We start from the raw sequence: 12,761 nt of genomic DNA, 5'->3' as shown, positions 1-12,761 counted from the left end.
GCAAATCTCCCGTTCCACCACATCCCGAAGGGGCTCTATTGGATAGAGCTCTGGTGACTGTGGAGGCCATTTGAGTGCAGTAAACTCATTGCCATGTTCAAGAAACCATTCTGAGATGATTCGCGCTTTATGATATGGTGTGCTATCCTGCTCGAAGTATCCATCAGAAGATTGGTACACTGTGGTCATAAAGAAATGGACATGGTCAGCAACAATACTCAGGTAGGTTGTGGCATTGACACAATGCTCAATTGGTACTAATGGGCCCAAAGTGTGCCAAGAAAATATTCCCCACACCATTACACCACCTCCACCAGCCTAAACCATTAATACAAGGCAGGATGGATCCATGCTTTCATGTTGTTGATGCAAAATTCTGACCCTACCATCCGAATGTTGCAGCAGAAATTGAGACTCATCAGACCAGGCAACGTTTTTCCAGTCTTCTATTGTCCAATTTTGGTGAGCCTGCGCAAATTGTAGCCTCAGTTTCCTGTTCTCAGCCCACAGAAGTGGCACCCTGTATGGTCTTCTGCTGCTGTAGCCCATCCGCCTCAAGGTTGGACGTGTTGGGTGTTCAGAGATGCTCTTCTGCATACCTCGGTTGTAACGAGTGGTTATTTGAGTTAATGTTGCCTTTCTATCAGCTCGAACCAGTCTGCCCATTCTCCTCTGACCTCTGAGATCAACAAGGCATTTTCGCCCACAGAACTGCCCCTCACTGGATATTTCCTCTTTTTTGGATCATTCTCTGTAAACCTTAAAGATGGTTGTGCGTGAAAATCCCAGTAGATCAGCAGTTTCTGAAATACTCAGACCAGTCCCTCTGGCACCAACAACCATGCCACGTTCAAAGTCACTTAAATCCCCTTTCAGCCCCATTCTGTTGCTCTGTTTGAACTGCAGCAGATCATCTTGACCATGTCTACATGCCTAAATGCATTGAGTTGCTGCCATGTGATTGGCTGATTAGAAATTTGCGTTAACGAGCAGTTAGACAGGTGTACCTAATAAAGTGGTAAGTGTATTTTCCACCATTTTAACCAAACTCACATAGATGCTAATAAAATACAATTTTAGTAATTGGAAGAGCTGAAAATCAAACCTTTTAAAATATTTTATTTAAAGATATTTGTTTAAAAGGATTATTCTTCCAAAAACATTTTTAATAATTTAAATCAAAATCCCCAACCCCCCTCTTACTTTTTGGGGTCTGTCCACACTGTAAAAAAACATGTTGCCCACTTAATTTTTTAAGTTGAGCCAATTTAACTTTACAAGCCATTTTAACTTGCATCAATTAAGCTGAAATAAATGTTTAAGTGAACAAATTTAAACTTGATGTTTTAAGCTGAAACCTGATCAACTTTCTAAACTTTAAAAGTTAAAGTAACGTAAAAACAAGTCATGACTTTTTATGATTTTTTTTTTTTATAGTGGGGTCCAGTGTTTTGAGTTTAGCATAAGGCAAAACAAAGTTAACTTGGAATGGCATGAGAGTAAGTAAACCTAAAATAATATTATAATCCTCATTCTGACTAACATGTAACTTTAGCTGAATTGAGCCTTTGCAAACCCTCTGCAAACCCCCCCACTTGTCTATGTCCAACAACCTTTCAGTATCTGCCATGGCACTCCCCTATCAATTTGTGCACTCCCCAGTGAAAAAGTGAATAATTCCTGGAGAAATGAGATACTGTTTTTAGACAGAAACAAACATAAAGGTCTCCAATATGCATACGGGGGATATATTCAGGATGTGACAGTAACTCGAAATGAAAACAAACGCACAAAAAAACATTGGAGATAGACAACAAGTATAGTGAGGGAAGATTAGATCAATTGAATTTTATTAAAATGGTACTTATAGATTCCCTTACATAATTCACAAACACATGCAAATGGTGGCATCTCGAACAAGGCTAAACTATAATGCAGCAATGAAATTATAAGTGGCAGTAAGGATTAATTCTTTATTTATCTGGATCTCCAGGCTATGCGATTTAAGTTGACTCATCTCAACTCACCTGCCATCTTCTGAGTACTTAGTTTACTTGTTATTTTCCTCATCACAAGTATCCATAAACTCTCCATAAACAATGGGGCGTATGTGGGCTATGCTGGTCCAATAGCAGAAAATATTAGTTTATCCGTCTTGTCTCGTTCATTCAGCAACTCACTGCACCGTTGATTGACAGTTAATGGTAAGGTCATCCACACAAACATATCCATTTCAGGATATTCTCACAATTTTTTTTGTCAATCGCCAATGTTACGTTTCTACTATGCCTGTCGGACAAAATGGCGCACAGTGATTACGTTTACATGGACATCAATAATCCGATTTTAATACAATTAAGACAATGCTCTGATTAAGAGTCTACCATGTAAACAGCAATTTTTGGTTACCTAAATTCGATTAAGGTCGTAATCGAATTAAACAGAATTTTTTTTATTTTAATAAAAGGTATTAAATTCCCTTAAAACAACACTCTTCCAGCAGTCCTTAATTCATACTTGCATCCATTACCTCAGTTTGTCACTGGTGCATGCATGAAATGTTCCTGGATGAGTGTAACTGCAGAACTACAGTTAAAGCCAAAAAATTTTAATGAAACACCCAAAATTACATGAAACTTCGGAGAAAATGTGGATAATGTGGTGACGCAATAAGGTTAATCGAATTATGTGCTATAACATGTAAAATGGGATCATGAAAGGAACATTCAAAAAGTGTAAACACCTTAATCATATTATTGTCTTAATCAGATTAAGGCAAATAATCTGATTACTGGTGTCCATGTAAACGTAGTCAGTGACTGGGCACAGAATATCAGTGTTTTGATCGTCACGATTGCCTGTCAATCAAACTTCCAAAGAGTCGACTGGCATTAATAAGAATTTTTAGCACAAACAAGCATCTGTTTTATTATAGTCCATTTGTAAGAGGAATATTTTCATTCTTACCCATTTAGACTCCATTCCAAGGGCAAAAGGGAAGGCGTAGGTTAAAAGGTACAAATTAGAATAGAAATTGAATTAGGCTTTACACTTGGACTCAATTAAGACTGCAAAAAGGTGAAATGCCATCCACATTAAGAATCCAAATTTTACTATAAAAAATATATGCAAAATTGTTTACATTTGATAGTTTTCGTATATATAAAAATACTGGACAACTTGCAAACATTCATTCATTATCCTTCGGCTTAAGACTAATTTATACTTGTGTATCAAGCGCATGCATATGGTCCGTGGCTGACCATGGCAGACCGTAGTCGACGCTGACCTCTCAAAAAATTTAACTACACGTTGCAACGATGCATAGCACAAGCTTTGTGATTGGTCAGCTTTGTAGCGGTGACGAATGTGGGTGGTGCTGAGAGCCATGAGCCTGATGGAGCGAGTGTTTACAAGTGTCGGATCCTGTGAAGGAGCTCCAGATGTTTTTTTTTACCTTCTGGTTAAAGTTATAGCACATACTCTAGTTCCCACCTGTGAATAAGCGAGTTTTAAGTACTTGTACATAAGGTGTTCAGAAAAAACATAACACCTGCAAAGAAACTCGACACAGAGGAACATAAAAACCTGCTGTCAGCTAGAGTTTCAGAAGTGTTATTGCAGAGCAACACAAACAGTATCCAGAAGTATAAATGCACGACTTCGCGCAAGGCAGGCGCTGTGGATCACGCCTATTATCACCACAGAATTATAAATCAGTTTTTAGTCTCTTGTTTATGAGGGGTTGCCACAACAAAATGAACCACCAACTATTCCAGCATATGTTTTTACGCAGCGCATGCCCTTCCAGCCACAACGCAGCACTGGGAAACACCTTTACACTCATACGCACTCATACACCATGCCCAATTTAGTTCATCCAATTCAATTATAACGCATGTAGGGGAAACCGGAGCACCCGAAGGAAACCCATAGGGAGAACATGCAAAAGATAGCTCATCTCAAACAGACAAACACAGAATTGCCACCTGGTCCACAGGGACTCGAACCACCTTCTTGCTGTGAGGTGACAGTGCTAACCACGGAACCACCTTGCTGCCAACTTACAATCTAATCGTATAAATTTAAATCAGAGCTAAAAGATTAATAGCCTGGCGCAATAGAATCTTTGTATCTATTAGTCCTGCTTAAAGGTAGTCCAAAACAGCAACCCAAAAGCAGCAGACAACCCCATCCCCCTTAAAAATTATAAAATGTTTTAGTTTGTAATTTTTATTACTGAGACCCCTCAGCTTCTGCTTGGTGCAGAAAAAACACCAGTAGTCTGTATGCCTTTTCATGTGAGCAAGAAAAATTTCTCTTATCAAGCTCAGATAAACTGTAACCCCGAGGCACCCCACCATTCCGTACTCAATATGATACTGGATATAGATATGATACTTGTTATTGTGGATTATTAACAGCTGCATCTGTCATAGACTTAAGTGATTACGCTTGCATATCGCTTTGCATGTGTGATCGCAGCAGTCTGTGTAATGGTAAAAGCAAGACGCTTTGTTGAGCAAGATTCAGCTATGGGTGGTTAGCTGCACGTCTGACTATTGACAGATGTAGATGGACAAGATTTTAGAGGGTGAGGCGGAGATGGTTGTTGTATGTGTGTAAAGATTAGTGTAAATCAAGCATGGCTGTCTGTGCATGCTGTTGGAGACGTGCTGACAGCACTCACAGGTGGATCCCCATGTTCAATCCTTGCATTCCTACCGCCCTTCTCATTTAAACAGCCCCATCCTGCACCACACCGGGCTCCATGCTTCAGGTATCCCAAATCTGTCAGCACCCGACTGGAGGGATCGGGCTGCCCTATCAATGGTTGCTCTGGAATAAGGAAGCGGGATGCTTTTTAAATTCCTTTGCTGTCATCAATAATATGAGGTAGTGCTTTCACGTTTTTCTTGCCAATATGTATCTCTTCAAGCAGTCATTGGGTGTAAAGAGTAAAACTTAAAGGTGCTGGTTTGAGAAGTCGTAATTCAAATGCGGAATGGGTGTGTTTTAACGCGCAGTCGTTGACAAATGCAAAGAGCCCTTCATCTGTACTGGATTGTCAGGCTCAAGTGGACAAGTGATGAAAACTGGTTTCAGTGGATCAGTGTGAAGTCAGTTAAGCTTGCCAAGTCTATGACGGAGAGAGCAACATATTGCGCTTTGAACATCCTGTCACAGTGCTGCCAAAAATCGATCACAGTTAGATTTTTAATTGGCCGTCATGCAGTGAAACCAAGTGCACTGAAAGTCCTTGCTCACTTTTGTCGCTCTTGTATTGCTCCCAAAAATGATCAAGGTTACTTTTTAATCGAGTGCTGCAGGCTTGACGTATTTTTGTAGGCCGACCCAGAAGTTAGCATTAAAGGTGCTGTATGTAAGTTTTTGACTCTTCTAAAGAATAAAAATATCATAATATGTTTGCAGATATTTAGGAAACATGCCAAGTGAACATACTTGTTTATCTGAGAAACAATGCTGAAGTCAGATATTCTGCTTTGAAAAAGTGAGCATGGCAATGTGGCTGTCTTTGTTTAGGTTATTTTGACCTGCCCAATGCCAGTTAAGCCAATTATATTTTAGCACCCCGGGTTTCCTAGGTGGAAAACCACGTGTTTCATTCTTTCATTTAGAAAGGCCATGCAAGCATGCGTCCGTGACCGTCATGCGACCTCTGGTCAACAGTAGCAGACTCTGAAATGAGACACAGATTCAGAGTTCCACATGAGGTGGTTATTAATTAGCAAGTAATATAAAGGTTACGAATGTAAACATTATGTGAGCAGGTTACATTGTAACCCTGTGTCATAACAACATGCTTTGTGATGAGATATGCAGTAATAAGCAAATTGGCAGTTTGTACCAGACGAAACACGACAGAAATTTAAATACAGCCATTCAGAAGCAGAGAATATTCACTCACTCATGAAATGGTAAGGTTTATAATCTAATTGATGCATATTAAACCTCTTTAACATTAAATGTAGATGCTGAATCACTGATATGGCTTTAGTTCTAGAGTTCAATTTTAAACTTTTTTTTTTTTAAGATCTGTGGTGAGCTATCTGATGCTGCTTTCAGTATATGGCAATAAATGTCATGTAAAATGTCATTCAAACTCACATTGTTAGCATTTAGCACTAAATAAAGCACATGAGGTTTACCTGAAGGGGTCATTGTGAGAAATAGAAGCTGTTTCTAATATATCAATTTGAGATGTTGGTTAAGATAAAAACTCTTTCTTTAAAGAAAACTTTCTTTAATATAGAAAATATTCCTTCTATCGGGTGTTGCTTTTATTTAGAACACGGTTTAAATCACTCGCTCCTGTCCTCAAACTGGCAACCTGCACTTGCTGATTTAGGTGTACAAAACCTAGTTTAACCACTGGTTGTCAAACTTACATACTGCTCCTTTAATCTGATTGGCTGGATAAAATGTATGCTTCAGCATAGACATTACATGAGTATATCCAAAGTAGTCAATCTTTAGGATGTGCAATGTCAAGTAGGGAACATTGGTGACCAGGCACCACAGTTAAGAATAATTGCAATAATAATAATTGCATTAATTGCAAAGTTTAAACATAATTGAGGAAAAATTTATCATTTGCATGATTTAATGTTACTTAAACATTCATGAATTATCTTACCTCTTCAATTTCTGTACCCTAAAACTCTGAGACTCCCCAGAAAACGAAAAGCACAGTTTTATTTGTATCTTTGGTTTACTATATTTGACTGTGCTTTTAATTAGTTTATCATATCTTATGCAAATGTATTCCCTTGTTCTTGTTGAACTTATCACAACTTGTGAGCTAGGATTTCTAAAAGTGTACCATGTGACTACTGCTCCGTCTGTCTGCTGCAGATTATTATATTATTATATTCTACCAGAAAAGACCAATACCTGATCCAAGGATGTGAACAGTTCTGAATAAAATGGCTACATTTACGAGGACATTAGTAATCAAATTACTTGCCTTAATCTGAATAAGACAATAATATGATTAGGGTGTTTACATGAGTTGCTTTTTGAATGTTCCTTTCATGATCCCGTTTTACATGTTACATTTTATAGCACAATTCGATTAATGTCATTTCGCCAGCACACTATCCACGTTTCCTCTCTAGTTTCATGTAAATTTGGGTGATTAATTTTTATTTTGTCGACTTTAACTGCAGTTTGGCACTTTCACTTTCATTCAGGAACATTTCATGCATGCCCCTCATGACAAACGAGATATTGGATGCGAGTATGAACTGCTGGAGAGTGTAGCTTTAAAGGAACTTAATACCGCACACCGTATGGGACAAAAACTTCCACATTTCATGATGCAGGTGTCTGTGGTCCTTCACTGACTCAGTAGGTGCAGAGAATAGTGTCAAACAGCCGTGTGTGTATAGACTATCCTGTCACAAAATGCAGCGAAAGTCCTACACGACAGTAATAGTTTGAATGCGGTGTTTACAAGTCTGTACTGCACTTCAATAATGTGACTAAAATCGGCATTCTCCACGTCTTAATTGAATTTCTGTTTAGTTTATTTATGACTTAATCAGAATTAATTAATAAAAAAAATTGTTGTTTACATGGTAAACTCTTAATCTGAGTATTGTCTTAATTGTATTAAAATCAGATTGTTGGTGTCCATGTAAACGTACTCAATATCATTTGTCGTCATCCTCGAATTTTGTTGACTAGAACATGGCAGGATTGCAGTGTACACTTCACATGATTCTGTCAGGCTTTATTTCAAATCAACAAGTTAGAGAATAGCTTCTAACCAGTCTAAACAAAATTGACAAGTAGATGAGTTTGTTTTCTGTGATCTTTAATTGTAACATTAGGAAACACCTTTTTCAAGAGACACAGAGAATGACTGTACATTGAACTTCTATTAATCACATACCTTCACTCATTTAACCAAAAACACACTCAAAAACACCATTGACATTGGGATGAAAAAGGATTGATGAAATTTGTTTTAGCATATTTGGGCTCATTCATATTATACTTTATTGGCCTTTGTGTAGCAAAATCAATGTACTCCCCCTCAGTCTCCTTTTGGGTCCAAGTTGAGTTTTGAGGTTTGTTTTTAGTTATTCGTCCACAGTACACGTATATGTGTATATATTGCATGCATAGATGACCGCTTGGTATACATTACCCATCAGGAATCAATAGTCCAATGAAGAAATGAAGGATAGCTCTTAAAGACTGACCTCTTTGATGTCTGCAAGTTTGTTGTTGTAGAGGATCTGAACCCATGGATTCCATAACTGAAAGCTAATGATATGACCATTCTCAAACTCTAGAGGCTGTGTCTAAAATGAATGCTTCCATACTGCATTTGAACAAGATTGAATATAGGGTTGACATGCCATTTTAATTATACAGTATGTGGAAAAGCGATTGCCAGATGTGCTAATTTAGCAAGTCTTTTGGAGTAAACGAAAAATCCGATAATGTATTCTAATTAAACTTCTGTTTTAAAACACTCTGGATTAGTGGAAACTGCAGGAAAATTTAGTTCATACAGTATGTTTAAAAAAAACGAAAGCGTGGCCATCTGTAAATCATGGTTTTCTAATGGTTATTTCACGATACAGGCCTCACGGCTCACTTTATAAACACCCATTTACCTTTTTTATCGCTTTGCTGTGACCTCTTAATTAAATTAATGTATTTTCCTGACACAAACTATGGGAAGCATAACAAACACAGATAGACACATTAACCCATCATTATCAGCTCTGTAATATGGACCAGATGGGCGTTTAGTTCAGGCATACCAACCGCGGCTCGCAGCGATTCATCTTTCTCCCCCGTCCCTCTTGGCCGCAGCACGCAAACTCGTCTCTCGCTTTCCCTTTGTGGGAAAGTTTCTCCTCGCAGGTGACATCATGACCATGCTCCCCAGTTTTGATTTGTCTATGATGCGAGTCAATTTCCGATATGAAGAAAAGTAATGCAAGAGTCCAGTTTTACCCTTCTCTGCTAAAGAATAATGTTAGGGACGTTTTTTCTGGTGCATTCTTCTATTCGCTTGGGTCAGGAATACCTGACTGGCTTATATCTTCCACATGCAGGACTGACTGGCTCTGATTTTCCAGGCAGAAACAGGAGCACGCCGACAAATTCTTCACTGTCTTCTCCCGCATGAGAGCCATTAGTCTCTCTGGACACCGCTTATGAAGTCAATTTTACGCTGTCCAGTTTGATTCCAGCTTCGGGACCAGATGCCTCCCATAGAGAGGATGTGCGTACACTCGCTCACGCACACACTTAGCACACGTGTGCACTTTTCTCCAGGAAATACCTCGAGAACGTCCTCAAAGGAGAAGAGGCCGTAGATAATGAGCTCTTGGTAATACTTTATAATACGTCACATTGTTGCCCATTACCGAGATTTATCTGGTCTCTTGGCCACTGTAGATCACAGAGAGCAAGGGAAGGTAATCTTTAGCCAGCGTTTGCTCTCCTAGTGGTGTTGACCAGACCTTTCAATGCAAATGTAATTCTCTAGAGACCCTTAAATCAACAAGGCTATCGCAAACAAAGATTCCCAGCAAGAAACAATCCTTGCACGGTGACAAAGGTACATCACCCTACCTACAACCTAACGCTCCAATCCAAATAGCTGTAGCGTTTTGCTAGTCCTTGAATGTTTTACGGCCGATGATTGAGGCGCTGGAGTCGTGCACAGATTTCCTCTGCCAGGTTCAACAGCTATTTAGCCGTTCATTTGCGGCTCAATCATCAGATCAGCCAAAGGTGGCTGGTGGGGAATTGCTCTCGCTCCTCTGTCCTGCGTTTTTATGGATTTAAATTTGCTCTTGCTCAGGTCATTAAACAACAAACTCATTTGTTTCTGGTAAATAGTTAAAATGATAATCCTTTCTAGACTCCTGAGACGATTAAGAATGTCTGGTGAGGACTTATTTCACATTTGATATTCAATTAGCGTTTGTCATTGTGATGAATTGTAGGGATTCCAAAGAGGCTGTTTGCTATCGCAGCTCATTTGGATTAATGTGTGATTTGTGTCCTCCCCTACAGATGCACGACTCTGTTCAGATGACCAATCCTGGGGTCTCCCAGCTGCAGATCCGTGCCGATGGCAAGATCCTGGCATCGGCAGGCTGGGACAACAACATCAGAGTGTTTGGATGGAAGAAACTGAAGCCACTGGCTGTTCTGCAACATCATACTGACATAGTGAATAGTGTGGCCTTCTCAGACCATCAAGACCCCACACAGAGACTTTTGGCCGCAGGGTCCAAGGACCAGCGGATAAGTGTGTGGTCTATATATAGTGAAAGTTGAGTTTGAAAGACAGAGGCCCGCTTTGCCATTTCCTTTAATCTGATTGTCGCAAATTACTCTGACATTATTTACGTACTTGAACGTGGCGCTAATATATTTTTCTTTAAATGAATGCGCCTAAATTAGTGGCTGGCTGCCATTAGGAGGCTGGGCTACAATAATCACATTCGGGATGTCCGATTGAGGAGATTTTTGGGTGCAGTTCTCCAAAATCAAACATAAGGAGCAAATTTAAACACACTCCATCACTGTTTTGTTCCAGTTTTCCACTATGTTTAAAAGCGTTGTATTGTCAAAGGCAGAGCTTAAACCGTCTGTTTGCTTTACCGCAGGCTGATGTCCTTCACTAGGTGTGTATTTGCTCTCAAAGTCGCACCTGAGCGGCAAAGTAATCCAGCGCTGTTTTTCCAAATCTGCCTCCGAGTTTAAGATTGCCCTCTGGACTGACCTGCATACATCACGCCGGGTTAATCACAGGGGCTCGGGCTCCACAGACAGGCCTGTTTGTTAGAAAGATTCATTGAGTAAGGTTCGCTTCGTTCTTCCCTTTAAGCTCATGAGCTGATGAAGGCGGCTCTATTTTCAGCCTAAAGACAAGGCTGACCTCTGTGTTCGGATGTGGCTAAAAGACAAACTAGTTATTTTTGTAGTTATTGCTTTTGCGCGGCGACTACAGCACAGCTCACTCAACAGAGTAGTTTGTATGGTTTCTTTTTGTTTCCTTTTTCTTTTCTACTTGTGTTATTTTGAAAGGACTTGAGGTTACACATTAGGAAAGCTGAAATCTGCCATTGTTTACATTATTTGCAAATGAAGTTTTTAAAGGGATATTTCACCCACAAGTGAAAAGTCTGTCATCATTTACTATTGCTTCACTTGTTCCAAACTGATTTAAGTTTCTTTCTTCTGTTGAACACAAAAGAAGATATTTTGAAGAAAGCTGGAAACCTGTAACCATTAGCTTCCATAGTATTTGTTTTTTTCTATTATGGATATGGTTACAGGTTTACAGCTTTCTTTAAAATATCTTTTGTTTTCAACAGAAGATAGAAACTTATAAAGATTTACAATCACTTGAGGGTAAATAAATGGAGACAAAATTAGTTTTGGGTGATTTATGCCTTTAAATATGGATGAGTACTGAGGACCAGTTGTAATGTTCAGAATAAATTAAATTTTTAAAAGGAATCAGAATAGAGGATTTGAATAACTTTTAATATCAATTTCAGAATGAATGACTCTTATAAACTTATTATTTTGATAAAGTAAAAGAAATACAGCATAACAGTCTATATACTCAATTGAATGACCCCCCCCCCCCCCCCTCCCCCTTTAAAAAAAGCTGGAAACCTGTAACCATTAGCTTCCATAGTATTTGCTTTACCTACAGTGGATATATAAATAGTTACAGGTTTTCAGCTTTCTTCAAAATATACTCTTTTGTGTTCAACAGAAGATAGAAACTCATAAAGGTTTATAATCACTTGAGGGTGAATAAATGGAGACAATATTAGTTTTGGGGTGATCTATGCCTTTAAATAGCGATGAGTACTGAGGACTAGTTTTAATATTCAGAATAAATTACAATTTTTAAAAAAAGAATCAGGATGTAACTTCTAATATCAATTTCCGAACAAATGACTCTCATCAACTTATTATTTTTTTAATAAATTAAAAGAAATACAGCATAAACGGTGCATATACTCAAATGAATGAACCCCACTCCTCCTTTGAAGAAAGCTGGAAACCTGTAACCATTAGCATGTTACAGCATAACTTTGGGTAGGCTACCGAAGAGACAAAAAATGTTCAGGCTAATAGATTTTTCGCTTTGTGATGTGTGTTTTATCAAAATTTGGAACGAGTAATTAAAATAAATGCTACTAAAAGGTTTTTTATAAAATATTAAAATATTCTTTAACAGAACCGACCAACAAATGCTATTGAGAATCAGAACCATTCTTAGTAAACATTCCGCTACAGTAAACATTTAATAAAGACTCCACCAGAAACCTGGTATGTTTTAATGACCTGCTTATTTAATGCGCAAACGAAAACTAGTTGACTAACATGCGAGGAATTTGAAAGTGAATGTATTTGTCAGCTTATGCTGTAATAATAGCCACCCATGCTACTAAGCTAAGTGGGATTTCATGCGTCTCAAAACGGTGGCGGTGGAACTTCAAACGCCCCACAGCCGTTCAGCCCCATAAAGCACGTGTCTCTGGGGACAAACCCAGACTGGAATATCTCATCAGACGGTACAGGAAGCTCGGGGAACTCGGAGGCCATCCTTTTAAAGGAAAAACAACAGCGGGCTAGTCGCCGGCCAGAGAGGAAGACAAAACAGTTCATTTCACCGCCCGCCATGTCATTAGCCTTCTTCTTGTCATCTGTGGACCCTCACGCACCTTTGTCCATGACCT

The 12,761-nt window shown here is 38.9% G+C and overlaps 1 protein-coding gene across 1 annotated transcript in view; it reads left to right on the top strand.

Moving 5' to 3' along the window:
* gnb1l (guanine nucleotide binding protein (G protein), beta polypeptide 1-like) overlaps positions 1 to 10,661 on the top strand; it is a 63,967-nt gene extending 53,306 nt beyond the window's left edge. Inside the window, exon 7 of the mRNA XM_056457449.1 lies at positions 10,069 to 10,661. Coding sequence (XP_056313424.1) covers positions 10,069 to 10,335 — 267 coding nt within the window. The 3' untranslated portion in view covers positions 10,336 to 10,661. The remainder of the gene's footprint in view (positions 1 to 10,068) is intronic.
* The last annotated feature ends 2,100 nt before the right edge of the window (positions 10,662 to 12,761 follow it).

The sequence above is a fragment of the Danio aesculapii genome, chromosome 5, assembly GCF_903798145.1.
Source record: "Danio aesculapii chromosome 5, fDanAes4.1, whole genome shotgun sequence".
Lineage (NCBI taxonomy): Eukaryota > Metazoa > Chordata > Actinopteri > Cypriniformes > Danionidae > Danio > Danio aesculapii.
The sequence above is the reverse complement of the archived record's forward strand: the minus strand, read 5'-3'. Positions and strand labels throughout refer to the sequence as shown.